At 49.7% G+C, this 26668-nt stretch overlaps 2 protein-coding genes across 3 annotated transcripts; both read right to left on the bottom strand.

Moving 5' to 3' along the window:
• Window positions 1-5004: 5004 nt before the first annotated feature.
• GSTM3 (glutathione S-transferase mu 3) lies at window positions 5005-8365 on the bottom strand. The gene is made up of 8 exons (XM_061410900.1): window positions 8166-8365; window positions 7703-7778; window positions 7059-7123; window positions 6294-6375; window positions 6106-6206; window positions 5681-5776; window positions 5482-5592; window positions 5005-5202 (listed from the first exon to the last, which is right to left on the bottom strand). The coding sequence occupies exons 1-8, from the start codon at window positions 8211-8213 to the stop codon at window positions 5104-5106; spliced, it is 678 nt and encodes a 225-aa protein (XP_061266884.1). The 5' UTR covers window positions 8214-8365; the 3' UTR covers window positions 5005-5103.
• Window positions 8366-11013: 2648 nt separating this feature from the next.
• EPS8L3 (EPS8 signaling adaptor L3) lies at window positions 11014-26161 on the bottom strand. 2 transcript variants are annotated; one of them, XM_061410898.1, is made up of 19 exons: window positions 25972-26161; window positions 21969-22034; window positions 21764-21828; window positions 19934-20092; window positions 19498-19647; window positions 19357-19412; window positions 18816-18955; window positions 18618-18736; window positions 18246-18366; window positions 18085-18146; window positions 17692-17766; window positions 17190-17338; window positions 13853-13934; window positions 13585-13619; window positions 12909-13092; window positions 12581-12709; window positions 12224-12297; window positions 11805-11937; window positions 11014-11548 (listed from the first exon to the last, which is right to left on the bottom strand). In XM_061410898.1, the coding sequence occupies exons 2-19, from the start codon at window positions 21997-21999 to the stop codon at window positions 11537-11539; spliced, it is 1776 nt and encodes a 591-aa protein (XP_061266882.1). In that variant the 5' UTR covers window positions 22000-22034; window positions 25972-26161; the 3' UTR covers window positions 11014-11536. The 2 variants fall into 2 exon arrangements, with proteins under 2 accessions (XP_061266882.1, XP_061266883.1); XM_061410899.1 differs by having other exon boundaries at window positions 12909-13089.
• Window positions 26162-26668: the final 507 nt, after the last annotated feature.

Genomic DNA, 26668 nt, shown 5'->3' with positions numbered 1-26668 from the left:
ACATTACACCACAGAAGATAAAATACAGATCTAGCCTCATTTTCCCTCAAACGTCTCACCCAGCACGCAAACTATCCTGTTGGTTCTAGTCCCACATCTCCCCACCACTGTAAACACCCCTTCTAGCGACAATACCTCAGGTTGGCCCTCTGTCTCTATGTGGCTTCTGCACAGCAGCACCTGTTCGTTTGAAATTCAAACATACATACGTCTATTTAATCTTTTCTTCTGGATTTAAATCTCACGTGTGACACACCTGTAATTATTTCTATTGAAAATCCTCCCCAAACACAAAGAGCTCATACCTGCTGGTCCTCAGAGATGTTTCATTACAATCTGGCCTAAGCAAGCAGCAGACCAGACCATGAAATCTCATTACCCACTCTCCAGCCTCAGAGTTCTTGGCTTTTCTCTGGGATCTCCCTGAACCTGATCTTCCGTGCTCCCTCCAAGCACTTCTGCCATCTACTTCAAGAACAGGGCATTCTGTGCTGTGTTTTATCTCCTAACCAGAACAGAGTGAAATTCTTAAGGTTCCTTGAGACCATTAAGTACTTTTCTGAAGCAAACTCTTCTTTATTCTTTCCATTTTCATTAGAAGGGAATCAATGCATTGTTGTGCCTACTTTGAGTCAGGCTCTACACAAGCTTCAAATAAAATTTGCTTAAGTCACAGTCCCTGCTCTCAGGCAACATATTGTTCAATGGCAGAGATAGACATTTAAGCCAGCAACTAGAGTTCAGTAAGTGCTGACAGAGGAAAACATTGACTCCTATAGGAACAGGGATTTAAAGTCAGTGCACTGAAATTAGCTGGGTGGAAGGTGGAGGAATGTCACTCAAGTGAAACCAAATCTCAGTGGCTTAATGCATGTTTATTTCTTGCTCACCTTTTCTGTCCACTGCAGTCAACAGCCCCTGGTTTTCCTGGTCTGTCAGAGACCCAGACTGATGGAGGCTTCCACAGCAGTCTGAAGTAGATATATTCACCCGCACAGTGGCTTTTAAATTTTTTGCCCAGAAAACGTGTAACTTCCACTGTGTTTAATTGGCCAAAACAAGTCAGAATGTTACATGTAAGTTCAAGAGGGAAGTGACACTTCTCTAAAAGGGAAACAATCATAAATCATTGGTGACAATCACTAATACTTCCCAGAGGGATTATCAGTTGTGGCTCCCCCCAGGTAGGGGCTTCTCAGCTTACCTTAGATGGTGAATAGGCATTTGGCAGGCTTAGCTGGCCAGAACAAAAACATTCCAGGCAGACAAAACAGCAAGTGCAAAAGCGTGAAGAAAAAGGAACATGGTGCTTTTAGATAATTTGTAAGTTTATGTAACATTCATCCATTCTAAATGCTTTAGAAATACTGGCTTATTCCTGACAAGGTCCAGTGGGCGTTGGGTGGGGTAGCAGGAGAGGGGGCGGTTCATTTGTCAGAGAAGGCACAGGAGGCCAGAAGTTTACTGTAGCAAGGCCTGGATCCCAACCCAGGCAGCCTGACTCTGGAGTCTAGGGTATTCAGAAAAGCTAGAACCCAATGCTCCAGGGAAAGGGACGGACATCTGCCAAGAGATGTAGCTGGAGAGGAAGCAGAGGTCAGGCTATGGTTTTGCAAAATGGAGGAGACTGTCTTTTTCTGAAGGCCTACCATATTCAAGCAGCAGTGATGTAAGCAAACTTACACATTAGGAAAATCACTGGCTAAATGTTACTTCCTCCCTCCTCTACCATCCACCTGGACTCCTTAAATCCCTTTGATCCACATGGCTTACTGTACCATCCAGTCCTGCAGCTGAGAGATAAGGAAAATGCAATTTCTGTACCAAGTCCAGGTGTTTTAATAAGCTGTTAAACTACTTTTAAAGGCAGATCCATTTCTGTACACATCACCTATCCCATCCATGAAATAACTCTACAAATTTTTCTTGACTCACATAAGCTATTTTCTTCTGAACCGGAAATGCCTTTATCTAGCTGCTCAATAATGAATACAAATGAAGTTCTCTACTTTTGGGGGAACTTCTCCACCACATTCAGCTATCACAAGTTTTTTGTTTTAAAAACTTCTTACTGATGCTACTTGCACAAACCCATTACTAGTCGACTAGTTTCACACTTGTGCGATCTCTGTGCCTCTGGGGTGACAGGTGTCCACTTTCCTTCTTTGCTTCAAGGCAGACATTGTGAGAGCATTCTCTCCTTGCCCATCTTAGAACTAGAGTCAGGGGCAGTTGGGACCTGGGGGAGCCACATCTCTCCATCGTATTACTTTTGCTGTGGTTTATTAGAAGTCATAGGTCCTGCCCACACTCAAAGGGAGAGGATTTCACAAGAGCCTGAGTACAAGATGGTGGGATTATGAGGGCCATTTTAAAGTCTGTTCACCACAGGGAAGAGGCAAAGAAATGGGAAATTGGCCCTTCAGTCCCTGGAAAAATGAGTCCTGGGAAAAAAGTGTCCACCAGCAACAAATCCTTGTCAATTTCCCAAGCTTTTCCAATACTTAATAAACTGTAAATTCGTTCATCTGAAAAATGGTCCTCTTACTGGTATAAATTTCAATTTCTTGAATTATAAACATCTTTTAAACTTTTGGGCCATCAATATTTATATTTTCATAAATCATCTGTCCATAGCTTTTGTTCACTTTTAAAAAACTGACTTACCTCCATAAAGATATCATCTCACACCAGTCAGAATGTCATCATTAAAAGTCTACATATAATAAATGCTGAAGAGGGTGTAGAGAAATGGGAACCAACCTGCACTATTGGTGGGAATATAAATTGGTGCAGCCAATATGGAGAACAGCATGAAAGTGAAAGTGTTAGTAGTTCAGTTGTCTCCAAGTCTCTGTAACCACATGGACTGTAGTCCGCCAGGCTCCTCTGTCCATGCAATTCTCCAGTCAAGAATACTGGAGAGGGTAGCCATTCCCTTCTCCAGGGGATCTTCCCAACACAGGGATCAAACCCCATCTCCTGCATCACAGATTCTTCACTGTCTGAGCCACCAGGGAAGCCCAGAGAACAGTATGGAGGTTCCTTAAAAACCTAAAAATAGAGCTGCAATAAGATCCAGCAATATTACTCCTGGGTACACACCCAGAAAAGATGAAATTTCTACTTTGAAAAGATACATGCACCTCAATGCTCCTAGCAGCACTATTTACAACAGCCAGGACGTGGACACAAACTAAATTCCACTGACAGATGAGTGGATGAAAAAGATGTAGTACATATACATGGTGGAATATTACTCAAAGAATGAAACACTGCTTGCAGCAACGTGGATGGACCTAGAGATTATCAAACTAAGTCAGAGAAAGACCAATATCATATGATTTCACTTATATGTGCTGCTGCTGCTGCTGTATGTACATCTAAAAAACTGATACAGATGAACATAGAAAATAAATTTATGGTTACCAAAGGGAAAAGGTGGGGGCAATGGCGGGGAATAGATTAAGAGTTTGGGATTAACTGACAGACACTATATATAAAATAAATAATAAGGACCTACTGTATGGCACAAGTTATTATGTTAGTTTAAAAAAATATCTGGAATGCCTTAATGATTTCAGTTCAGTTCAGTCGCTCAGTCGTGTCCGGCTCTTGGCGACCCCATGAACCACAGCATGCCAGGCCTCCCCATCAATCACCAACTCCCGGAGTTTACCCAAACTCATGTCCATTGAGTGGATGATGCCATCTAACCATCTCATCCTCTGTTGTCCTTCTCCTGCCTTCAAACTTTCCTAACATCGGGGCTTTTCAAATGAGTCAGCTCTTCGCATCAGGTGGCCAAAATATTGGAGTTTCCGCTTCAACATCAGTCCTTCCAATGAATATTCAGGACTGATTTCCTTTAGGATGGACTGAGTTGGATCTCCTTGCAGTCCAAGGGACTCTCAAGAGTCTTCTCTAACACCACAGTTCAAAAGCATTAATTCTTTGGCACTCAGCTTTCTCTATAGTCCAACTCTCACATCCATACATGACTACTGGAAAAACCATAGCCTTGACTAGAGTTCTTTATATAATAGTCTCTATACTGGTCTTTTCGGAGAAGGTGATGGCAACCCACTCCAGTACTCTTGCCTGGAAAATCCCATGGACGCAGGAGCCTGGTAGGCTGCAGTCCATGGGGTCACTAGGACTCGGACACGACTGAGCGACTTCACTTTCACTTTTCACTTTCATGCACTGGAGAAGGAAATGGCAACCCACTCCAGTGTTCTTGCCTGGAGAATCCCAGGGATGGGGGAGCCTGGTGGGCTGCCGTCTCTGGAGTCGCACAGAGTCGGACACGACTGAAGCAACTTAGCAGCAGCAGCAGCATACTGGTCTTTTATCTCATTTGCCATTAGTTATCCCTTGTCATAAAAAATCTTTGCAATCTGGAATAACGGTAAATCTGTAAAATCTTTCCCTTTATAGCTTTTAAAATGGTGTATTTAGAAAAACTTTTTCTTCCCTATGATCAAAATTTCATACATTTTCATTAATACTTCTAGAGCTTTAACATTGGGCCTTAAACTCCAGATGAATTAATTTTAGTGAATAGCATAACACAGGAGTCTATTATTTTTAATTGCTAAGTAACTGTCCTATTCCTATAAATGGGTTAGTCCACCAGTTTGAAGTATCTTTATCACATACACAAGGGTCTGTTTCTGATCTCCAGTTCTTTTGAGTCCATAGTACCACACAATTTTACCTGAAATCTTCCACAATTATCCCCCACAATTTTACTTGAAATTTTCCCAAATCTACCACACACCTTTACTTGAAGACTTCAAGTCTTCACAGAGGGTACAGTCTCATTTAACAACCTGTTATCTACAGCTGTGAAATCTCACCTTACTCTCAAGGTCTGAGCAAGAGCCTCTAGCTCTTGAACTCAGGTGTAGGGTAGGCGAACGCCAATTTGCAGTGATTTAATTCACATGTCCTTACTCCCCTTCGGCCTTTATTCCCAACAGAAGTCAAGCTAGACACCAGTAGCCTGAATGCTATTTATTGAAAAGAGCAGGAAAGAGGGAGTACAAGTACCCTAGGGACGGAATGGAACAAAAAAAGGAGTACAAGTCTGCCTCCTGCTCAGCAGATTCTCCTGTTGCCCCACTGGGCCATCTTGTTGTTGACAGGCATCTTAAGGAAGCGGTCAGACTGCATGTAGGTAGCTATTTTCTCCAAAGCCTGAAGGGAAAGCACACCAAATCTTATAAAGACTCTAACCCAGGCCAAAAGACCCATTTCAAAACAGTAGCACGCGCATGCTGCCTGACTCCACCCCCATGTCCCTCATCCCCACCACTTCTTATAGACAGTGCCCTCCCAAGACTTAAAGTTTAGAGGTGTCCAACCACTGATCCCTTTAGGCAAAAGTTGGTGTTAGGCAAGAATATACAACAATGGGGTCCCTTGAGGGCCCAGGGCAGCCTGTGTTTTTTAAGAGAAAGGTGCAAGGGGCATCACCTCAAAACGGCACATGAAAGCCTTCAGATTCGGAAATTCATCCAGGCACTTGGGCTCAAACATACGGTTCTGATCTAAGACATCATAGGTGAGGAAATCCACAAAGGTGAGCTACAGGGACAATAAGATCATCAGGTCTGGGGAGTTCATTAATACCTGCAGAGACAGAAAAGGATCCCCTCCTTTTCCTTTGTTCTACCTTTTCCCCTGCAAACCATGAGTATTTCCCCAAGAACAAGGAGAACTGTTTCAGTTGTCCAGGTAGCTGTTCCAAGTACCGAGGCTTCAGCTTTTCCTGGGGGAGAAGTAAAAGCAAAAGTGAGAACAGCTGCCATCATCTCCATGAATCAGGGCATGGGCCAGTGATGGACACTTAGCAGCCCTTTCTCCAGGTGCCTTCCTCTCCATGCCTTCAGGGAGAGGTGGCAGATGGAAAGGAGGGATGTGGAAAGAAGAAGGGCCAACATCAGAGTTACATGACAAACCAATCCTCCAGAAATAAGAGTTCTGTTTCTTATTCTGACAGACTTGGTGGGAAGGTAGCAGCAGTAGAATGGGGCAGATTTAAACCTTGAGTTCCTAAAGGCTCCTTGTTCTTGATGCCTTCCTGTTCAGGAAACTCACGTGGTCAGGGTTGTAGCAGAGTTGTACCAGCTGCATGCGAAAATCCATTATTTGGTTCTCCATGATGTCCACTCGAATCCTTTCCTCTTCAGTGTCACCGCCTGTAGGCCAAATGACAGGAAATCACCCTTGGCCTTATCCATTCCCAGGCGAGCTGCCCTCACAACACCAGCCCTACCCCAACTCACACATATTGTGCTTGCGGGCGATGTAGCGCAAGATGGCATTGCTCTGGGTCAGCCTGTTCTTACCGTCCATGAGATAGGGCAGCTGGAAAGAAAAGGACAGGCCAAATGAACAACCTCTCTCTTGCCTCCCTGCCTCTCTCTCCTGGGAAAGAAGACTTGCAGGGAAGAGAACAGTAGAGAAAAAATGCTGTGTTAGAAGAAAGAAGAAAGAAAGTAAAAGGTAGCAACTGAGTCTACACTTAATTCTAGACAGGGTGCTTTACTGAGTGTGTGTTTGTGTACGGGTATGTGCACGCTATGCACTTTTTCTCCGAATAAGGCTTTTAAATGCACAAAGCAAATTACACATATTACATAATTTATATAACATTAAAAGAACAAAATTTTAAGAGTAATATGTGCCTATGAATGCATTAAATAACAAGATGATGTAATGACTATCATACTTTCAAAGTATGATAAGTGTAAATAATATTTATTTATATTTGCAACACATGTAATGCAAAAATACCCAGTCACAGGCTTGGCTAATAATCAAGGTTACACTGCCTACATTCACAACAGAAAGAACTGTTAACTTTTAGTTAGTGGTTAGTAGAAATGCAAATGTAATTTTTTCTTCATCCAAGTCTAAGGACACCCTGCATTCTATCTATTCTATCGAGATGAAGAGCCCTTATTCTACAAACCGCTAGAGGAGAGAGGAAAGGAGCAAGGATACAGTTGAAGGCCTTCCCTTCTGCCCCCTCTTCTAAAACCACCTACGTTAGGGAAGTCCAGGTCTAGTTTGAATTTCACATCCAGCCACTGGCTCTTATCATAGTCAGGAGCTGTAAGAGAAAGAATGAAGTGGGATCCAACCAGCTTAATATCCCACCTGAGGAGCGTGGAAAGATTTAGAGACACACCCTAATTCCAATTCCTCACAAGCGTGCTAAGTCGCCTCAGTGTGGCCGACTCTTTACGACTCTGTGGACTGTAGCCTGCCAGGCTCCTCTGTTCATGGGATTCTCCAGGCAAGAATCTCCAGGCAAGAATTGGAGTGGGTTGCCATGCCCTCCTCTAGGGGATCTTCCTGACTCAGGGATCAAACCCACATCTCATGTCTCCTGCATTGTCAGGCGGGTTCTTTATCACTAGCGCCACCTGGGAAGCCCAATGCTTCACATACCCAGATCCCAAAAGCTTAGCCATTACCATCAGTGTTAAGGCAGAGTTGGGCAACGGCAGGAGGAAAATTCCCAGCTCTCTCCCCACACTAAACACAACAGACAGCTCTCAGGTGACTGGTGGCAGAAGTCCCACCCGACCTTGGCGTAATGCCACCCTCTGGGCACAGTAAAACAGGAACAGTTGGAAGACCTGCTCAGCTCAACGCGGCGTCGCACCGGCACGTAGTGAAGCATTACCTTCCCCGCACGTGTATCTTTTCTCTTCATAGGACGTATCCGTGAACTCCAGGAGCATGCGGATGGCGTGCGCCAGCTGATGGGTCGGGGAAGAGGGGTGGGGGTGGGGAAAGCGCTCGGTCAGCACCTGCGCAGTTTCCCCCCCCACCCCCACCCCACCCCCAACATCCTCCACCCCCAACCCGCCAACGTCCCTGCTAGGGCTGCCGAGACGCCGCATCCCGCCGGGATGGGGTGGTTAAGCAGCTCCCGAGACCTACCCCGGGCTGGCTTGCTGCCCTCAGCCCCTCTCCCCCAAGGCCAGCGTCTCCGCGGCCCCGGAGCTCGCAGGGGGCCGGCCGCGCACCGTTGCGCAGCGCGGCGTAGGAGGTTTGGCCTCGGAGACCGCTGACCAAGAGGACGCCCCACTACCTCCGCGTCAGTCGCCCAGACCGAGTGGCTTAGCCGCTGAGACCGCACTCACCCCGCGAATATCCCAGTAACCTAGAACCATAGACTTTGACGAAGCCATGTCGGTATCGCCTGTGTGCCTTAGCGCACTGGTGGTAGATGGCTACCAGGAGGGGCTTTATACCCGTCGTAGGTAGGTGGTGCCAACGTGCGTGCCCTGACTCCGCCCCCACCGTCGTCTCACCCCCCTCACCCCGTCCCCTCCCCACCTTCCGAGTGTCCGCTTGGCCGCGTGCCCGCGCGACTCCTGCAGTTTCTGGCGTTGGGGGAGGATTCTCCCGAGGCCAGACCCGTGAGGAGAATGCCCGGGCCCTGTGATTGAGTCTCTGTACTTTCCGCGCGTGAAGCCGCACTCTGTTTAATAGTTCAGTTAGAGAGGAATGGGGCTGAGCCCTAGCAGTCCAGGCCGTGAGGACCCTGTTACCCTAGTTGCCATAAATATTTATCTAGTGGGGATGGGAGGTTTGGGGGTAAGTGGGCAAGCACCAGGAGTCGACAGAGGCTGACCATCAGGGAATCGCTCTCTTTGGCGTGTGCACAGAGTGTGGATGACGAGGAGTTCTGAGCTACTGGGTAGGTGCCTGGCCTGGCCTCTGCAGCACAGACACTTAGAACACAGAGGCCCTAAACCCCTTAGGCCAGGCGTGGGAAAACACATTTCCCCCTAGTTTGGGTGTAGCAAAGATGAAACTTTTTAAAAGGACAGTTCACTAAAAGAAGAAAGGAAAAAAGTACAAATGCATTGGGACAGATGAATTTATAATGTTTGGATTTCTCCTCCTACGATAACAGGCCAGTCACAAATTAACTTGGGATATAAGACCAATGCTTATTGAAAACCTATGATATGCTAGTCAATAGTCTAGGTACTTCATGTATGCTAACTAATTTATTCCAATTTAAGCTTCACAACAACTTTGTGAAGTAGCTGTTACACCAATTTTATAGATTAGTGAGGCGTAGAGAGGTAGGATGAGTTGCTGTTCTAATTTCAAGTGTCCATGGGTGGCCTAGAATTCAAAACTGCTGCTGCTAAGTCACTTCAGTCGTGTCCGACTCTGTGTGACCCCATAGACATCAGCCCACCAGGCTCTCCTGCCCCTGGGATTCTCCAGGCAAGAACACTGGAGTGGGTTGGCATTTCCTTCTCCAATGCAGGAAAGTGAAAAGTGAAAGTGAAGTTGCTCAGTCATGTCTGACTCTTAGGGACCCCATGGACTGCAGCCTACCAGGCTCCTCCATCCATGGGATTTTCCAGGCAAGAGTACTGGAGTGGGGTGCCATTGCCTTCTCCGAGAATTCAAAACTAGGTCTGTGTAATAGCCCAACGTGTGCTAGATCCTCTGCACTTGGGTATCCAAACAGTCTCACCTCATCTCAGTCTTTGCTGGGAAATCTGGGGAGCCCTGGGTTAAAATACTTTTTTACCTGGTTCTGGAAGTTTTCCCTGTTTGTAGGACTCCTTCAGCTCCTTGAAGCCCCAGAAGACAATATGTCAATATCGCCTCTCCTCATTCCCCCGAATTAACTTTGCTATTTAACTTTTGCTCTTGACAGTCAAACCTTAAGGGTCTCACCTTTGTTCTATTTTGTAAGGGAAACTATTTGCTTTTTTATTCAGTGTTACCAGTTAGGAGAGATGATTTTCTGAGGCCAGGAACTTGAGGGAATGAGATAGGCAGGCAAAAAATAGGATATTTTGGCAGTGTTAGGGTCATGGACAGATTCAACTGAGTGACTGTGGGAAGATCTTGTCTTCTTTTTTTTTATTGCAGCATAATTGCTTTACAATGTTGTGTTAGTTTCTGCGGTAAAACAGGGTGAATCAACTACACGTATATAGATCCCCTCTGTCCTGAGCCTCCCTCCCATCCCACCCCCACCTCACCCCTAGGTCATCACTGAGCACCAGGCTGAGCTCCTGTGTTGTGCAGTAGCTTCCCACTAGCTCTGTTTTACACGTGATAGTGTAAATATGTCAGTGCTACTCTCTCAGTTCGTCCTGCCCTCTCCTCCCCCACTGTGTCACAAGTCCGTTCTCTACATCTGTGTCTCTATCTGTGTGCCCTGCAAATAGGTTCATCAATACCATTTTTCTAGATTCCACATACATGCATTAATGTGTGATATTTTTCTCTTTCTGCCTTTGTATGACAGACTTTAGGTTCATCCACCTCACTACAGCTGACTCAGTTTTGTCCCTTTTTATGACTGACTTATAGTCCTTTCTATCTATGTACCGCAACTTCTTTATCCATTCACCTGTTGATGGACATCTAGGTTTCTTCCATGTTCTGGCTATTGTACTAAGGGAGCATCTTAAGGACTCTTAAGGGGCCCTTAATTCACATGTATATCAAACCTTATCTGCAGACTAACTGAATGAAAGTAGAACCTCTGTTATATAAGGAGGGGAGTCTTGTGATTGTTCTGAGATTAAAGAAGGCTATATATCCTAAATATTAGAAGCCACAGATAGTTCAGACTCTTCACTTAACATTTGAGAGGAAAAAGAGAGCCAGAGAGTGAAATGACTTGCCCTGAGTTCACGTAGCCAGTCCAATGTTCCCTATGTTCCACCACTAAAGAGACAAGCTGGGGAGGGGGGCTCAAAATTAGCTCACTGCAACAGGAAGTGACAAAAGTACTAAAAGAGGAAGTTGCCAGGTAGAGCCTGGACATGCTTTTTAGTGTGTCTTTGCATCATTGGCCAGTGTGGCTGATCAAAACCTGCAATTGTCAGCCTCAGTACTCCTTGCTCTGATGTTCTGCCCTCACCTGTACTGGGTGTCTTGGAATATACCAGGAGAAATGTACACAGAAAGATAAAGATGTACACAGAAAGATAAAGATGTCGAGTATAGCCTTATTTTCAAATTTATTTAGAAATTAAGGAGAGTTGGGCCATAATCATTGAATTCTGACTCTGCTCCAGTGAATTCCCACTTATAGTCTGGCCCAGTGATGGATGTAGGGCTGCTGCTGTTTCATGCCCAGTGTCCTAGCTCTTCCTGATTCCCTGCCTTTGGCCTCCACCAGGGCCAGAGGAAGCTGCAAGAGAGGCACATGACAAGCTTGAGGATACCTTTATTGGGGAGGAGAGGGTCTAAACAGAGTCCTGACAAATCTAGGCATAAATGTTCTAAGCTCAGGAGAGAGACGCAATAAATAGGTGGCAACTGGGGAGACCTCTCCACACAGCGAGAAGGGGCACGGTTTGTCTCAACCTCTGGTCTTGTTCATCCTCTTTGCTGTGTGAGCTGGGGTGTGGGGTTTGCTGCAACCTAGGGGCTTGGAAGAGGAATTCTCAGGGCTCTAAAGAGTATCAGATCCGCCATCTTGCTTGTGAGAAAGTCTTGGTCTTGGAGGTGTCTGAATTGCTGCCTAAAGGCTCATCTGAGGAAAGAAAAGGTTGAGGTGAGGCCAGTGCCAGATGAGGGACCCCAGAGCTCATGCCAACAGTCAGTCAGGAGCTTCAGGGTGTGCCTGTGCACGTGAAGTCAAGCCCCTGGGGGACGGTCCTGTACCAGACCTGCCACAGTGAGTACCGCCCCAGAGTCGGGCCTGCTGGCTTGCCCACCGGGCACTCTCATGCTCACTCAGGGAGCACCCCACATTTCCAGCAGGGCTTGGGACCCCTATGTGTCCTCACCCCCAGCGTCCTTCTGACAGCCTCCAGCCGTGCCAGGACCCGGGGGCCCTCCTGTGGACACAGCATCTGTAGCTCTCCAGGTCTCATGTGAAGCAGCTGGCTCCCTGTCATGGACCCAAGGGTCTTCACGGTCCTGGAAACACATAGAGCAGAAACTGTCAGTGGTGGGGTGGAAGGACCCAGCCCTGGATATCTGGGTGGAGAAGGGGGTGTTTGGGCTTGGAGGGCTGGGGTGACAGGAGAATTCACAGAAAGAGTGTTTGGAGGTCAGGGAGTAAGATAAACAAACTGGCTTAAACCAACTCCATAAACTCCTGGGGTTGAAGGGACAAGTGCCCTGGAAGAGACACTTGTGGAGGTGGGGGGCAGTGGTCATTGGTGCCCTTTACAGAGGTAAAGCTGTGGCACTTGGCACTCACAGAGTGGAGAAGTTCTCTGCCTGTAGCCAGGCTGTGACCTCCTCAGGCCTTGAGCTAAGTCGAAGCATCGGACCCTAGAACCAGGGGAAGTGGGAGTCAGAAGCCATCTCATCTCAGAGCCACCCACAGCCCCTCTCATCAGGATCCCTTCTCTGGGCTTTCATCAAACCATGTGTCTCACTCCATGGTTTGCTTGTCCGACAAGCACAAGGCTTGTTCTCTGCTCTGGCCCCACAATAAACGTGATAATACTGATTCAGTTGAACCAGGGCCATCTCCTCCACTTGTCAAAGAATCCTCCCTGCCCCCACCTCTGATTCAGGCTTTATAGCTTCTGAAGTCTAGGCATGGAGGTACCCGAGTGGGTGACTCGCTCTGGCTCCCGGGGGCTCCCGACTCTAGGGGCTCCAGGATGTTGCTGGGGATGTAGCCACTCCGTCCCATTGCATTCTTCACCAGCCACCACCGCTTGCTCTGGTCCAGAACCTGCCAGGGAGTCACTACGTCAGTGACCCGAGCCTCTCTCCAGCCAGCCTTCCCCTCCTCCACCGGACTTTCTCTCTCTGGGCCCTTCCCAACCTTCCTTCACTTTCTCCAGGCCAATCCCTCCACCCCCCATGCTCCCAGTAGCTCCCATCAACTGCCAACCGCCGCCTCCTTTTCTCAGCTCAAGTCCATGCCTCACCTCCAGTACCTCTCCCTGGACCACCGTCAGTTCCTGTGGGTTCCTAGCTTCAAACTCATAGAGGACTTGCATTTTCAGGGCTGGCTTGACAGGTCCGGGTCTGGAGGGCACAGGGCTGGGGCCATGGTTGTGTGTCTCCTCTTGAGCAAAGTGCGAGGTGCTCCTTAACCTAGGGCTTTCCCTACTAGCCCCCCAGAGACAGAGTCAGGATGGCTGGAGAGTGGGGCCTCAGAGATCCGGCCCCTGTCTCAGCCCAAGACATCTCCCCCTTGGAGTCTAGCAATGACTTTTGGGGTTTCCACAGAGCTTGAGGGCAGGTCACTTTTAGATGGGCTTGGGGTGTGGGTTTCTATAGGCAGAAGGGGTCTAGATGTTGGTGATTTCTCAAGACTCTTCTGGCAGTGGAGTCTTCTGTATCTGAGCACTCCTTTGAGTACTTCATACTCAATCTCTGAGAAATCAGAGCTACATGTGGGGAATACTGAAAGAAGAGGGATTGTATCCTAGGAAGGTAAAAAACTGCTTTTTCACCCAAAGTAGGGGAGAGATGTGCTTGTGCGTGTCTGACTAAAAGAGAGCCTAGAGGTCAGTGAGGCGTAGAATCTGCAGATCCGCAGGATCAGCCTGGTCCTTCCCTCCCCAGAACCACAAGGTCCTGACAAAGCCCAGGGCATACCGGATGGAAGTAGGGTCTTGGTAACTTGAGAGCGCCTGTGGGGGCAGAACAAAGTGAGAGCAGGACGTCAGCTGCATGGTGGTGGAGAGCAGGGGTGTGAGGCCACAGGCCCGCCCGCGCACAGCTGCCTCACGTCCCCTCGCCTGCCCGCTTTCCACACAGAACCCACCTACCACTTAGGAGTCACGTGACCATGGCTGGACTGAGACGGTGGAAACTAGCCAGAGTCTAGGGCTTTGATTCGGGCTCTGTGCTAAGCTCCCCTTACCTGGTAGGAAGTTTCTGGAAGCTGCCAACCATCATAGAATGTGGGTTTGTAGGGCAGGGGCTCGCTGCCTGTCCAGTTGGCCCTAGGGAAAGAACAGGGCTGAGTCTACTCCGTGCCAGACTGTGGGATGTGGAGAAGGCGGAGAGGACAGCAGCTGGCCTGGGGGATCTTCTAGGTAATGGAGAAAGTGGCCCGTGTGCACAGATGAAAGGCCCCAGGACACAGGAGCCCACAGCCAAGCATGTACAGGTCCCACGGCACAGGTATCTGTGGGCCAGCCTCAGCTCTGCCCGCGAATGTGCAGACATATCAACACCCTAAGAGATGAGTACTTTAACTCACTGATGGGGAGTTTGAATGAAAGTGGCAGAACTGCAGTGTTAGGGCTGGAAGACACTCCTGGGGTCTAACCTATTTCGGTTCCCCAGCAGCATATCTTTCTTTCTAGCTGGTTCGTGTGGACCTCCCCCTTGTGATCACCACAGGGCACTCTGGCTGGCTCTAGGGCGGGGGCTGGTACTTGCCTCTCGGCCTGCCCCCTCACCCATTGCCCGGGACGCCAGAGGAGCAGCACTGCCTGTGGCCTCCAGGCTGGCTCTGCTTGCCTGCCTGGGGAACGCGGAGGCCCTCCTGGAGGAAGTGTCTCCCTGCCTCCCAGAGACTGATGGGAATGCTGCTTCTTTGCACTGTGCACACACATTCTGAATTGCGCATGATTCTCACTTATCCGTGTTTCTTTCTATGTTGATCTCCTTGATAGCTGTCTCCAGAGTATAGTGCAGAAGGGACAGAGGAGGCAGTGAAAGTGAAAGTCACTCAGTCATTTCCGACTCTTTGAGACCCTATGGACTGCCTATACAGTCCATGGAATTCTCCCGGCCAGAATACTGGAGTGGGTAGCCTTTCCCTTCTCCAGGACATCTTCTCAAGTCAGGGATCGAACCCAGGTCTCCCAAATTGCAGGTGGATTCTTTACCAGCTGAGCCAAAAGGGAACCCCTAATAAATATGTATTCAATGGGAACAAATTATTCCCTCTTCTGAATCTTTTTTACTGGCTCATTTTCTTTCTTTCTTTCCTTTTTTGATGTGGGCCCTTTAAAAAACCTTTATTGAATTTGTTATAATATTGCTTCTGTTTTATATTTTGATTTTTTGACCGGGAGGCAAGTGGGATCTTAGCTTCTGGACCAGGGATAGAACCCTTTCCTCCGTGCATCAGAAGGTGAAGTCAACCACTGGACTGCAAGGGAAGTCCTCACTGGCTCCTTTTCTTTGCCTTAAAAACATGCTCAAGTCTTCCCTTGACTATGCTTTTAAAGATGCCATCCTATTATCTTATCTTTATCAAATTTTTTGAGGATGTGTCCATAGGCCCTGCCTACATTTTCTTACCTTTGGATCTTTCTTTATTCCTTACCACATGACTTTTACCTCTGCCATTACTCTGTTGAAACTAGTTCTTCTAAAGCCCTGATGATTTCTGATTGCCAAATCCAAATGGCCTTGTGTGATCTGTATCCTTCTAGTCTATTACCACAGAATTTAGTGTCATTTATAGTTTTGGGTGGGAGAAGGCAATAGCACCCCACTCCAGTACTCTTGCCTGGAAAATCCCATGGATGGAGGAGCCTGGTAGGCTGCAGTCCATGGGGTCGCTAGGAGTCGGACACAACTGAGCAACTTCACTTTCACTTTTCACTTTCATGCATTGGAGAAAGAAATGGCAACCCACTCCAGTGTTCTTGCCTGGAGAATCCCAGGGACAGCGGAGCCTGGTGGGCTGCCGTCTATGTGGTCGCAAAGAGTCAGACATGACTGAAGCGTCTTAGCAGCAGCAGCAGCAGCAGCATAGTTTTGGGTCAATTTGCTTCAAGCCAAATAGTTTGAATAAAATTTGCCTGAAATTGAACTCTTTTGAAGGTTTTTACATCTCTTTAGTTAATTCTGTTCTCTGTGTTTCTGTCTTTCATTTCATTCATTCCTTAATTTTTGGTTGTTTTAAGAAATGAGAAAACATGTCAGGGCACACCTGACGTCAATCTTATATTTAAAATGATAAGCAGAAACAGAAAATAGAATAGAGGTTACCAGGGGCTGGGGAAAGAAAGGAATGGGTAAAGAGTTTTGTTTGGTTGTTTAATGGGTATAGAGTTCCCATTTGGGATGCTGAGAAAATTCTGGAAATGAATAGGAGTGATGGTTGCTCAATATTGTTAATGTACTTAAAGGCATTGACTTATACACTTAAAAATAGTTAAAATAAATTTTATCCTATGTATATTCTACCACAATAAAATAAATAGATGTTAAGTTATATTTTATGTCTTTAGATGAACTGAACACAGATGTCCTTTAATGGGGCTGAACTGAAAAGCAAAACAAAACTGCTCATTAGGCAAAAAGACTCCTGGAACCATTGGCTTTTCCCCCAATTGATTTCTCTTTCTAAAACCCTCTTCTCTCTTGGTTTTCATGCTTCTGCTTTTTTGTTTTTCCTTTTTAACTCTCCGGAATTTCTCTTTGCCTCCTTTACCTCCTTATCCGTTTCTTTTTGCCACCTCAAAGTTTTCCGAGGCCTGTTTCTCGTGGGGAGAGCAGGCCATGCTTATTAAAGTGGGCTCTGCTTACTTTATTGCAGTGCTTACCTCCAGGGGGTCCCAACTATTACATCTGTACTGACTGTTGTCAAACCCTCGTAGCCAGGTTAGACCTCTCCTTGCAGGGCCAGGCCACCCAGTCTCTGCAGACACCTCACTCAGGGTGTGCTAACTGATTTCGCATCCCACCCGCTGCGCTCATCAGCTTGCCTTGCTGCCCAACTGCCTGTGTCACTGTTCCACCCACATGAAATATCGCTTCTCTTAGCTCCTCTGCCAGTTGGTTGCAAATCTTATTGATGTTACATTTGCAACATCTCTTATGTCCGTAATTGTTAAAATCTGGGCTACATTGAGACAAAGTTTTTACTTCGTCCTTGACAAAAATGAGAAAAATTTTAGTAGAAGGTTGCCAGTGCTCCTTTCTTGGGAAGAACTGTTCTATTTTCTGAGATAATGCTTTCCTGCAATGGTGGGCGATGGTAAGTGTATTGGTTTTTTTTTTTTTTTCCCATTGTGCTTAGCCTAATTAAATGTTGGGAACTCAAGGTAGATTTCCCTGATTTGTTTTTAGAAATTTCGTAGAGTAGAGGTTACCAGGAGCTGGGGAGTGGAGGAATGGGTATAGTTTTAACGGGTATAGAATTCGTTTTAAGATACAATGTAGAGCTTGTCACCTCCTGCCCTACACCCCCATGTTGCTTGCCTCCAATTCATTCAGGCCTTATTGTCACTTACTGGCTGGTGGTCCAGGCTGTGCCCAGCCCTTCCCAGAGGTTATTCTCTGACGGGCTTAGACAGGACTGCAGCAGCTCGATGGCCTTGGTGGTGAGGAGGGGTGAGATCACTCGGGCTGCTAAGTCAGACTCAGGGCACTGGGTCTGGATCTGGGGAAGGATGAAAGGTGTCAGGAAGCCTGAGCTTCTTCGGGGCCAGGCAGGAGTGGGAAAGGGCTCGGGGTCCCTGGCTTCCTACTTTGCCCCAGACCTGCTCCTTCCTGCCCTCACTGGTGTCCTTGGCTCCAACCCCAGCGCACCTAGTCTGCTGAGAGGTGCTTGCTGTGCACAGTGGGGTAGTGTCTTGGGGTCAAGGAAGAGGGTATGCTGGCGGTGAGCAAGGAGCAGACCCGTACCTCCCTCTGCCCCCTCCCTCCCACCCTGGCCTGTCTCATCTTAACTTCAGCACGTCCCTCTGTACCACCCTGTTCCCCCCTACCCCCACCAGCCCTGCCCTGACTCACGGAGTCCAGAATTTTGAAGATGATGTGTACAAACTCAGGGGCACTTGTATCCTGCAGCCTGGTGGCCAGCCTTCCCTGAAGACACAGGGTGAAGCCTGTCACCAGCCTTCCTCCCACCCCACCTTCACTAGGATCCCAGGGCCCCATAACTGTTCTGGGCCCTGGTGGGGAGCCTGGCATTCTCCCAAAGTAACCCAAGAGTGGGGTGGGGCGGTTCCAGGGGGAGAAGCTGGAGCAGCATGGGATGTCCATGGAGAGAAGAGAGAACAGGATTGCTCGGTGGTGGTGGTGGGGGGGTGGTAGGGAGAGGGGAGGGAGAGGAGGGGATTGCTGAGGTAGGGGAGGGGAGGGAGGGGGCGAAAAGAGCTGGGAAACTTGTGGGGAGTCACGTACCAGGAGGTTGAAACTGTACTTGATCTTCTGGAAGCAGTCGATGTAATGTACCTCTGTTATCTCTATAGCAAGAAGGGGATAGATGGTGGGTCATGTATCATCCCAAGACTTCCCCCCCTCCCCCAAACCCCCACTCCTCTCCCCTGGCCCTCCTCACTCACCTTCTTTATTCTTTTTCTTTTTCTTCCTGTGACTCTTCTTCTTACGACTGGTCTTAGACTGGGCCTCATCCAGCTTCCCCACAAACAGCTCGATGTCCCTTAGGACATGGTCCAGCACCTCCTGGGGCCCAAACAACCCCTGGCTGAGTGGGCAGTTAGACCCACCCTGGAACTCCCAATCCTGCCTCCCTCCACCACAAGCCTGAGCCTCAGGCCCAGCCCAGGGCTGACCAAGCCTCTGTGTCCCCTCTTAGGCCAGGCCCTGCCTTGGTGGACCTGGGGCCTGGCTCCTTGAGGCGAGGGAGACAACTGGTGTCTTCCCTTTGGCTAGACCACAAAAGCCTCAACAAGCCCAAGACAGTCTGCAGTTACCTTATCCCATTTTGGGTCCTCAGGGGATGGGGACCTCCTTGAAGGAGACAGCGAGAAGATGCTTGGCTCTCGGATGCTGGTGCGGTGTGGCAGGGGCCTCGGAGACGGTGGTGGGGTGTCTGCAGAGGAAGGGGACCATGGCCCAGAACTTCTTTGATGGGAACCTTTCCTCCCACTGGCCCCCACGCCCAAACTTACTGTGCTCTGGGCTCATCAAGTAGTGCTGTTCTGGAGGGGGTCTCCACTCCAGAGGACGTGCCTGCTCCTTAGGGAGCGGCCTTTCCAGAGAAGACCCCCTCCATCGGTCCTGGTCTGGGCGAAGGGCTCCCAACTGGGGCCTGTCAAGCACATGACAAGGACACAGCTTTGACTGGGTTCTTGGGGCAGAGGCTCTGCCCACACTTCTGCCCCAGAACCCAGGGGGTACCACTGCCCCTCTCCAGGAGCCCCACCAGCCTTGCCCCCTAGTCTCCATCCAAACCCTTCCCTGACTCTCCCCGGCGTCATCGGCCTGCCCTCCGGGACCAGTTGGTCCCACATCAGTCTCTGAGGATAGTCTCCAGTGGCCCCTGGGCCCAGCACTCATTTGCGCCCTGCTTCCAGCCTCGCTACTCCCCAGGTCAATGTCTGTGTTATTGGGTCACAGGCCCCTGAGCTCCGCCAGGTATGCGGCAGAGTCTAGCCCACCCAGACCTGAGCTCGAGGGTTCTGCAGGTGGGCGGGGGCACAGGCTGCCTACCTTTGCTCTACCTCCTCCTCCAGAGCCTTCTCCAGGCTGGTCTTCAGTCGCTCTGCCTGGAGGAACCGGCAATCAGACAGGCTTGGGGGATGGGGGAGGGGAGGGGTTAGGTTGGGGGTGGTGATGGTTGTTAGATCTCACCCCCACTTCCTGGCACTGGAAAAGCAGAGTGCTAGTGCTTCGCAGGTCTGAATCCTGCACGGTGATGGACAGGACAGAGTTGTAGGAGCCGGTGTTGAGCGCCACGTCCATGACCTTGATGCGGTCCAGGCGGTAGGACTCTAGCTCCTCCTGGGCCAAGCAGAGAGACTGGCTGTGAAGTCCGTGAGAGCCCGACAGGCCCCTAGGAGCTCCTGACCTGGGTTGCTCCACCCTTCCAATGGCTTGGGATGGGGTGTCCTTTCCCCTGACCCCTGTGCCTCTATCTCCTGTTTCTTCCTAGTCCTGGGTGTGTATTGTGTGGGGGGAAGGGTGCTTGCCATGTGGGGCATAGTGGGATGGTGTTCATGCCCTGGGGCTTGCTTTCCCACAGCCCAGGTTAGGTATGACCCCTTGCAGGGAATGATGGGAGGCTGACCTTAGTCTCGATGTCCAGCAGTTGGAGCCAGCCATCCCTGACCTGCAGGAGCAAGTCCTGGCTCCACACCCGGCCCTGAGCGTCCATCTCCTGCAGCTTCTGCAGAGCATCCTTGGGCTCCTGGATTCTCTGTGTCCCCAGCTTACATGTCATCAGGTGCTGAGGGGACAGGAGGAGATGGGCTGGGAGAAGATTTGGAGAGGGGGCTCACAGGTGGGGATGGACAGGGGTGGGGGTGGGGGAAGGGCAGCAGAAGGGGATGACATGTCTCTGGCCTCCTCACTGGGGAGGCCCCAGGCAATCCCCATAAAGTAGACTTCAAGAGACAATGTGAGGTCTGGAGGCAGTTGGGCAAGGTGGGGACTGACGGGCTGTAGGAGGGGATTTAGAACTCTGGAGGAAGGACAATCATGGCCTGTAACAGTCTAGATGGTGGTAAATGTGGGGAGGGGGCGTGGGCTTCAGCTATCCAACATATAAGTCTCAGCTTCTCCAGGTAGGTTACAGGATGCTCAAATTCTGTCCCCTACTTTTCTTTGCTCTCTTTGAGAATCGCCCACCCAGCCTGGTCCGTCTCTTCCCTGACCTAGCCTTTCTGACCCCATGCATGCTGCGCCCCACGCCCAGCATGCATGTCCCCCTTCTGATAATCCATTACCTCCCAGTCTCTCAGGAATAAGTCAAGCCCACCGCCCTTCTCCCTGATTCTTTCCCAGAGAGGTCCATACTGACCTCAGTCTCCACTTAGGCCCTTGTCCCCTGCTAGTCTGATCACTACAGCAGGGTTTTGCTGTTATTCTCTCTTCTCAAGGATACTCTTCGCTTCTACCATCCATGTTCAAAAGTCACAGTCCTGTCCCTTGTGCTCGCCTCCAGGCCCTTGCTGGGAGGATGCCATCTGCCTCCTGCCCCCTGACCCCACTGCCCTGTCCTCTGCATAGCTCCCAGCTCTTCTTCAAGTTCACTCGGCCAGCATATTCAGGAGCCCTGATATCATGGGCAAATGCCCTGGCACCCTGGACATGCCTCCCCTGCTCTTGCCTCCTAGACCTAAACAAAGGCAGTTCCCAATCCTCATTCCCTCCATGAAGCCCAGGGATCTTAGTCCCAGCTCAGCTGACTGGGGAAGGCTGACTTCTTCCAGACGGTTGCTCCAGCATCCCTGCCTGCCTTTTCTCGGGGTGAGTGCTAAATCTACTGCTGTCTGGGGGTGGCTTCTACCCAGACCTTCAGCCTGATGCAGTGTCTGCTTTTCCCTGCCACACCCTTCCAGTCTGAGCTTTCACGTGGTGTCAACAGCTGTCCTGGCAACTAGATCTGGCAGTGCCAGTGTCATTCTCCCAGGCAGTGCCAGAGCCTCCATTCCAGGCTCCAAGCCGTGCACAGGAAGCTCAAGCCCAGAGGGCTCCCCTCTCAGATAGTGGTCCTTTCAAGTCCCTGCACAAGGACCGCTGGCTGACCTCACACATTCTGTCCTCCAACTGTACCAGATCCTGGGCAAAAAGCAATTTCTTGGGGCAAGCGATGAGCTGAGAGACAGGAAGGGGCAGGATCGAGTGGTGGATCCTGGCCCATCCCTCTGCTACTTGGGGATGGGATGCCCACTGGCTTAGCTTCCTCTGCCCATGCCCAGCTGCCCCATCCTCCTCCCCTGCACTTAGCAAATGCTCAGGTAGGCTTGCTGGACCTGAGCCCACCTATTCTGGCCGGGTCAGGCCATTGGCTTCTATGGCAGACTTATCTCAGATATCTGCTTTTTGTCAGGGTTGGGGGCACGTAGGAGAACTTGGCTTGAATCAGGAAATTGTATGGGGCCCTAGGGTTACTCACCTCCACCCTGTGCTGCAGGTGAGTGGGCTCTAAGGCGATTTTCTGCAAGTACTCCTTCCGGTGCACTGCCATGGCATGAAGCAAGGGGGTGAGGGCAGAAGAAGGAGTTGAGACAGGCACAACTATAGGAGGTGGTCAGTGTGGGGAGGGAGAGACTGGACGCAGGGCTTCAGGGAACCCAGAGGGAGAGAAGGGGACCACTTACAATAAATGGCTCTGCTGCTTGGCCGGGACATTCTGACGCTGCTGAGATGACTCCCTAAAACCCAAACTGAGCAGAAGAGACAGCGATCAGGACTGGGGAGAGGGATGAGCAGGCAGAGCTGGGTGGAAGAGCTGCTGTCGCAGCCCATCCCTGACCTGGGTCTGGGGCTCAAACCACCGTTCCTTCTGGATCCGTCTCCAGCCGACACCTCTGCAAGGAGCCCTCCATCTTGGCTGGGCCTTGGAGGCCCCCAGGCAGGCTCCCAACTTCCCATTATTTGGCCAATAACGCTCATCCTGATGGCCCCAGGGAAGCTGTGTGGACAGGTACCTGGGACCAGATCCCATCCTGGGCCTGAGTGTAAAAGGTGCTGGATGGGTGTGCCTGTCTTCTGGAGGGGAGGCATGAGGGTCAGCAGCCTTCTCTGTCACAGCAAGCCTCTTGTCCAAGCCTGTTTCAACTCTTCAAATTGGGAGGAGGCCAGTGTTGGCTCTTATGCGGGGGAGCCACTCAAGAGGGGTGTACGTGTGTGCGTATGCACACACATATGTTTGCACGTTTATGATGGAGCTCTGTAGGATGTGTTAGTGACTTGAACTTCCCTAAATGTCTTACTAAATCTCCTCTCTTTGCCTTTCCATACTCGGAACCCTCTGCCCAGAGCCCCTCCCCACCCAACCCTGTAAATTCCAGCTCAAGGGAATAGATGTTTTTTCAAAAGAAGACATACAGATGCCCAACAGGCACATAAAAAGACGTTTAACATCACTAATTCTTAGAGAAATGCAAGTCAAAAATCACAATAAGCTATCATCTCACACCTGTCAGAATGGCTATTATCAAAAAAGCAAGAAATAAAAATGTTGGTAAAGAAGAAAAGGGAATCCTTGTGCACTGTTGATAAGTTAAATGTGATGTAAAATGGTGCAGCCACTGTGTAAGATGGTACGGAGACTCCTCAGAAAGCTAAGGACAGAACAATCATATGACCCAGCAATCCCACTTCTGGTTATTTATCTAAAGAACATGAAAATATTCATTGAAAAAGATATCCACACCCCTCCATTCATCATGGGGGCTTCCCAAGGGGCACCTTGGTAAAGAATCTACCTGCCAGTGCAGGAGTCCCAAGAGACGAGGGTTGATCTCTGGGTGGGGAAGATCCCCTGGAGAAGGAAACGGCAACCCACTCCAGTATTCTTGCCTGGAGAATCCCATGGACAGAGGAGCCTGGGGGGCTACAATCTATGGGGTCCCAAAGAGCTGGTTGTGACTGAGCACATTCACAGGCATGTTCATCCGGGCCTTTACAATAGCCAAAATATGGTAACAACTTAAATGCCCATCCACACGTGAATGGATAAAGAAGATGTAGTATATACAAAGGAATATTAGCCTTTCATTTGCAATAACATGCATGGACCTTGAGGGTGTTATGCGAAATGAAATAAGACAGAAAAAGAAACACAAATATCGTATGACTCCACACTTATGTAGAATATAAGAAATAAAACAAAATAAATGAATAGACTAAACCAAATGAAAATAGAGATAATAGGTACAGAGAACAGAGTAGAGGTTACCACAGGGGAAGGGGCAGGAAGGAAGGTGAAACGGGTTAAGGGGATCAACTGTGTGATGACGGACAAAGTAAATTTCGATGGTGAGCATGTTATAGTGTGTACAGAATTAGAAATATAATGTTGTACACATGAAACTTATATAGTGTTATAAACCAAGGTTAACGCAAAAAAAAAATAAGTTAAATATATTACAGTTTAAGGATCACCTCCTCATTGAAGCCCTCCTTGACCACCCCACTCAACCCTGCCCATCTGCCTAATGCCACACCGAGTCTTATAAGTTCCTCTCTAACAACAGCACCACCCTGGTTAGTGCTGTGAGCCTAGTGTCAAGTGCCTATGAACTTTATGTCATTTAGTTTTCACTACCATCACTTATGCTTCCCTGGTGGTTTAGGTAAAGAATCTGCCTGCAATGTGGGAGACCTGGGTTCGATCCCCGGGTTGGGAAGATCTCCTGGAGGAGGGCATGGCAACTCACTCTAGTATTCTTGCCTGGAGAATCCCCATGGAGAGAGGAACCTGACTGGCCAAAGTCCATAAGGGTCGCAGAGAGTCAGACATGACTGAGCAACTAAGCACAGCACAGCACAGCACCGTCACTTATACTTCCTTGATCCCATGTGCTGAGTGCTCTTCTACAGATGTTACACCCAACAACTCATTTAATCCTCAGAACAACCTTGCTGGGTGGGTCCTGTTATTACCCCTCTGACCAGATGAGGATGATGTGGCAGTTCAAAGAGGATAACAGGTCTGAGATCACAAGTAAATATTTTATAGAGAATGAACTCAGCCTGGGTCTGACTACAAGCTCCATGCTTTAACTGTTTATGTATGCGCCTCTGTCACTGGGCTGTGCCCTCCTGAGAGTGGACTTATGTTGCTCCTGCTGTTCCCCCAGTGCCTTCCTAGCATAGAGGGAGTCTAGAATATATACATATATTGAAGTGGAATGGAGGTAAATGAGATGTGTGGGGGTGTGGCAGGAGTCAGCTGAGTGTGTGGGTCAAGGGTATGTGCTAATGATGTGTGTATGCATCATGGACAGGTGTCAGTTCTGTGATGTCCTTGCATTTCCATGATGCATCCGAGTTGTACAGAAACCCTGGAATATCCTGGGCAAAGTATCAGAGAGCAGCCCACGCCCCTGTAACTAGGCCTGCTATGAAAATAGCAGAAGATCTGATAAGATGACTCAGTGTTGGGGAAATGAGTTGCTAGTAAACAAGGGATTGTCTATGGGTCTGTGTTTTCCACGTTTGGAAGGATCCCTTTCCTCTCCAAGGCTAAGGGGTTCTAAAAGCCTGCTCCCTCTCTCCCCAGCTGCACCCCACAGGCTGCAACACTTCCTGCTTCTAGATCCAGAAGATAAAGAAGAGAAAATGAACTTTGTTTCTTTAGCACCCCTCCCTACCTGCCAGCCCCTTCACACAGGATGGTCCCTGTGGGTCTTATTGCAGCAAAACAGAAATGAGTGAGCAGCCTGTGGCACATTCCAGCCAAACAGGCCTACAAGGGTTAAACAATGTTGGTTATTCTTTAGCTGTTACTAGTAACAAACACTTGTAGCTGGACTTGTCCTCCACAAGGCTGATTACTCTCTGACTCCATATAGATTATACTCAGCACCTGGCATTCCTCTCCCCCTCCACTCTCATGTAGCATTCTGCATTTCAGAAAGAAGGTCAAGGGCTGATAACTTCAGGAACACAAGACCCGGTTGCTGAGTTGCCTGATGGCAACTGTGGCCGTTTTGAAATGTTGCAAAAGAAAAAGAAAATGCAAGGCCTTCAAGAGGATATAAAACCTCTCCCTATTCCCAAGAAAGGGGGGCATAGTTCTTGAGACGCTAGCCTGCTGTATTTCCCTTTTGCCTGGCAAAAATAATGAAGCTCTTCTTTTCTACTTCCTCCAAACTCTGTCTCCTTATTTCTATCTGGCATCGGTAGACAGGGAGCCAGGATTTTGGCAACAGTCTCTCTTGGCAGGTCCAAGCAACATCTCCTGCTCCACATCACAACAACGAGGTGGGATGGGGATGGGGGATGAAAGGTAGGGGTGGAGGAACGGGGGCTGACTTTGGTCTGTCTTGCCTCTGGTGGGGGGTAAGAGAATCTGTGGCAGCCCAGTTTCCCCATTTATCCCCCAAGTTTAGGGAGCTGAAGCAGGGAAGAAGTTCATGTCTGCATCACGGGCCCTGGAGAGAAGCAGCCCAGAGGTGCTGCTGGAGCCCGGCCTGCCCCACGCTCTGCTCCCTGGCCCGCTAGCCTTCAGCTGAGTCCCAAGCCCTCCTTAGGGCCACCACGTCGAGAATGGGCTGGAGACCCTGGCCTGGGAAGCCACCGAGCTGTCCCCACTATGTCGGGACCTCCTGTGGCTTGGCTGAGCCCTGATCTTCCTGAGGGCCAGGCCCTTACCTGGGCTCCAGTGAGGCCTGGAGGCTGGTGCCTCCGAAGGGGCAGGTGTCTGAGCTGGTGGCCTGGCGCTGGTGGTGGGAAGACGGTGGCTTCTCTGCTAGTGGCGCAGTCCCGGGCAGGCGCCCTGTGGTCAGTTGAGCCCTGAAGCAGACCGGTCTTATGGTGCGGAGGCCGGGAGGCAGCCACACCTGTGCTCTTTGGACTCTTAGTGGGTGGGGCGGCCTACCTGCCCAGTGCCAGAACCCAGGCCTGTGCCATGCCTGCGCCGACAGGTGTCCCTAGCTTAGACAGAGCCCCTTGCTTCCAGGCTTCCTGCTTGACTTGCCTCTGCCATTAGCGTAACCCTCTTCCCTCTGCCTGTGGGTGCCTCCCCTGAGGCCCCAGGTCAGCATCAGGCACTGGGGCAGGGAGCAGGAGAGGGCACCCCGGGCACAGGTGGGTGGAGGTGGACCCAGGCTTGGGGGCAGTGTGGGCTGGCACGTGTGCCTGTGTGTGCTGCCCATGGGGGTGTGTGGTTATGGGTGCCCAAGTGGTGCCTGTGAGCAGGATGTGGGGCTCATAAGAGTTGATGGCGGGTGGGAGCTGGGCCCACTATGGGCATTAGGTGGAGGACTGAGATTTCTTCGCAGCAGGGCCCACCTCATCCTGCCTTTTCTTCTTTCCCCTCTGACCCAGCAGGGAGCCCTTCCCTCACCAT

The sequence above is a fragment of the Bos javanicus genome, chromosome 3, assembly GCF_032452875.1.
Source record: "Bos javanicus breed banteng chromosome 3, ARS-OSU_banteng_1.0, whole genome shotgun sequence".
NCBI lineage: Eukaryota > Metazoa > Chordata > Mammalia > Artiodactyla > Bovidae > Bos > Bos javanicus.
Note: the sequence above shows the minus strand (reverse complement) of the source record. Positions and strands in the feature narration are given on the sequence as shown.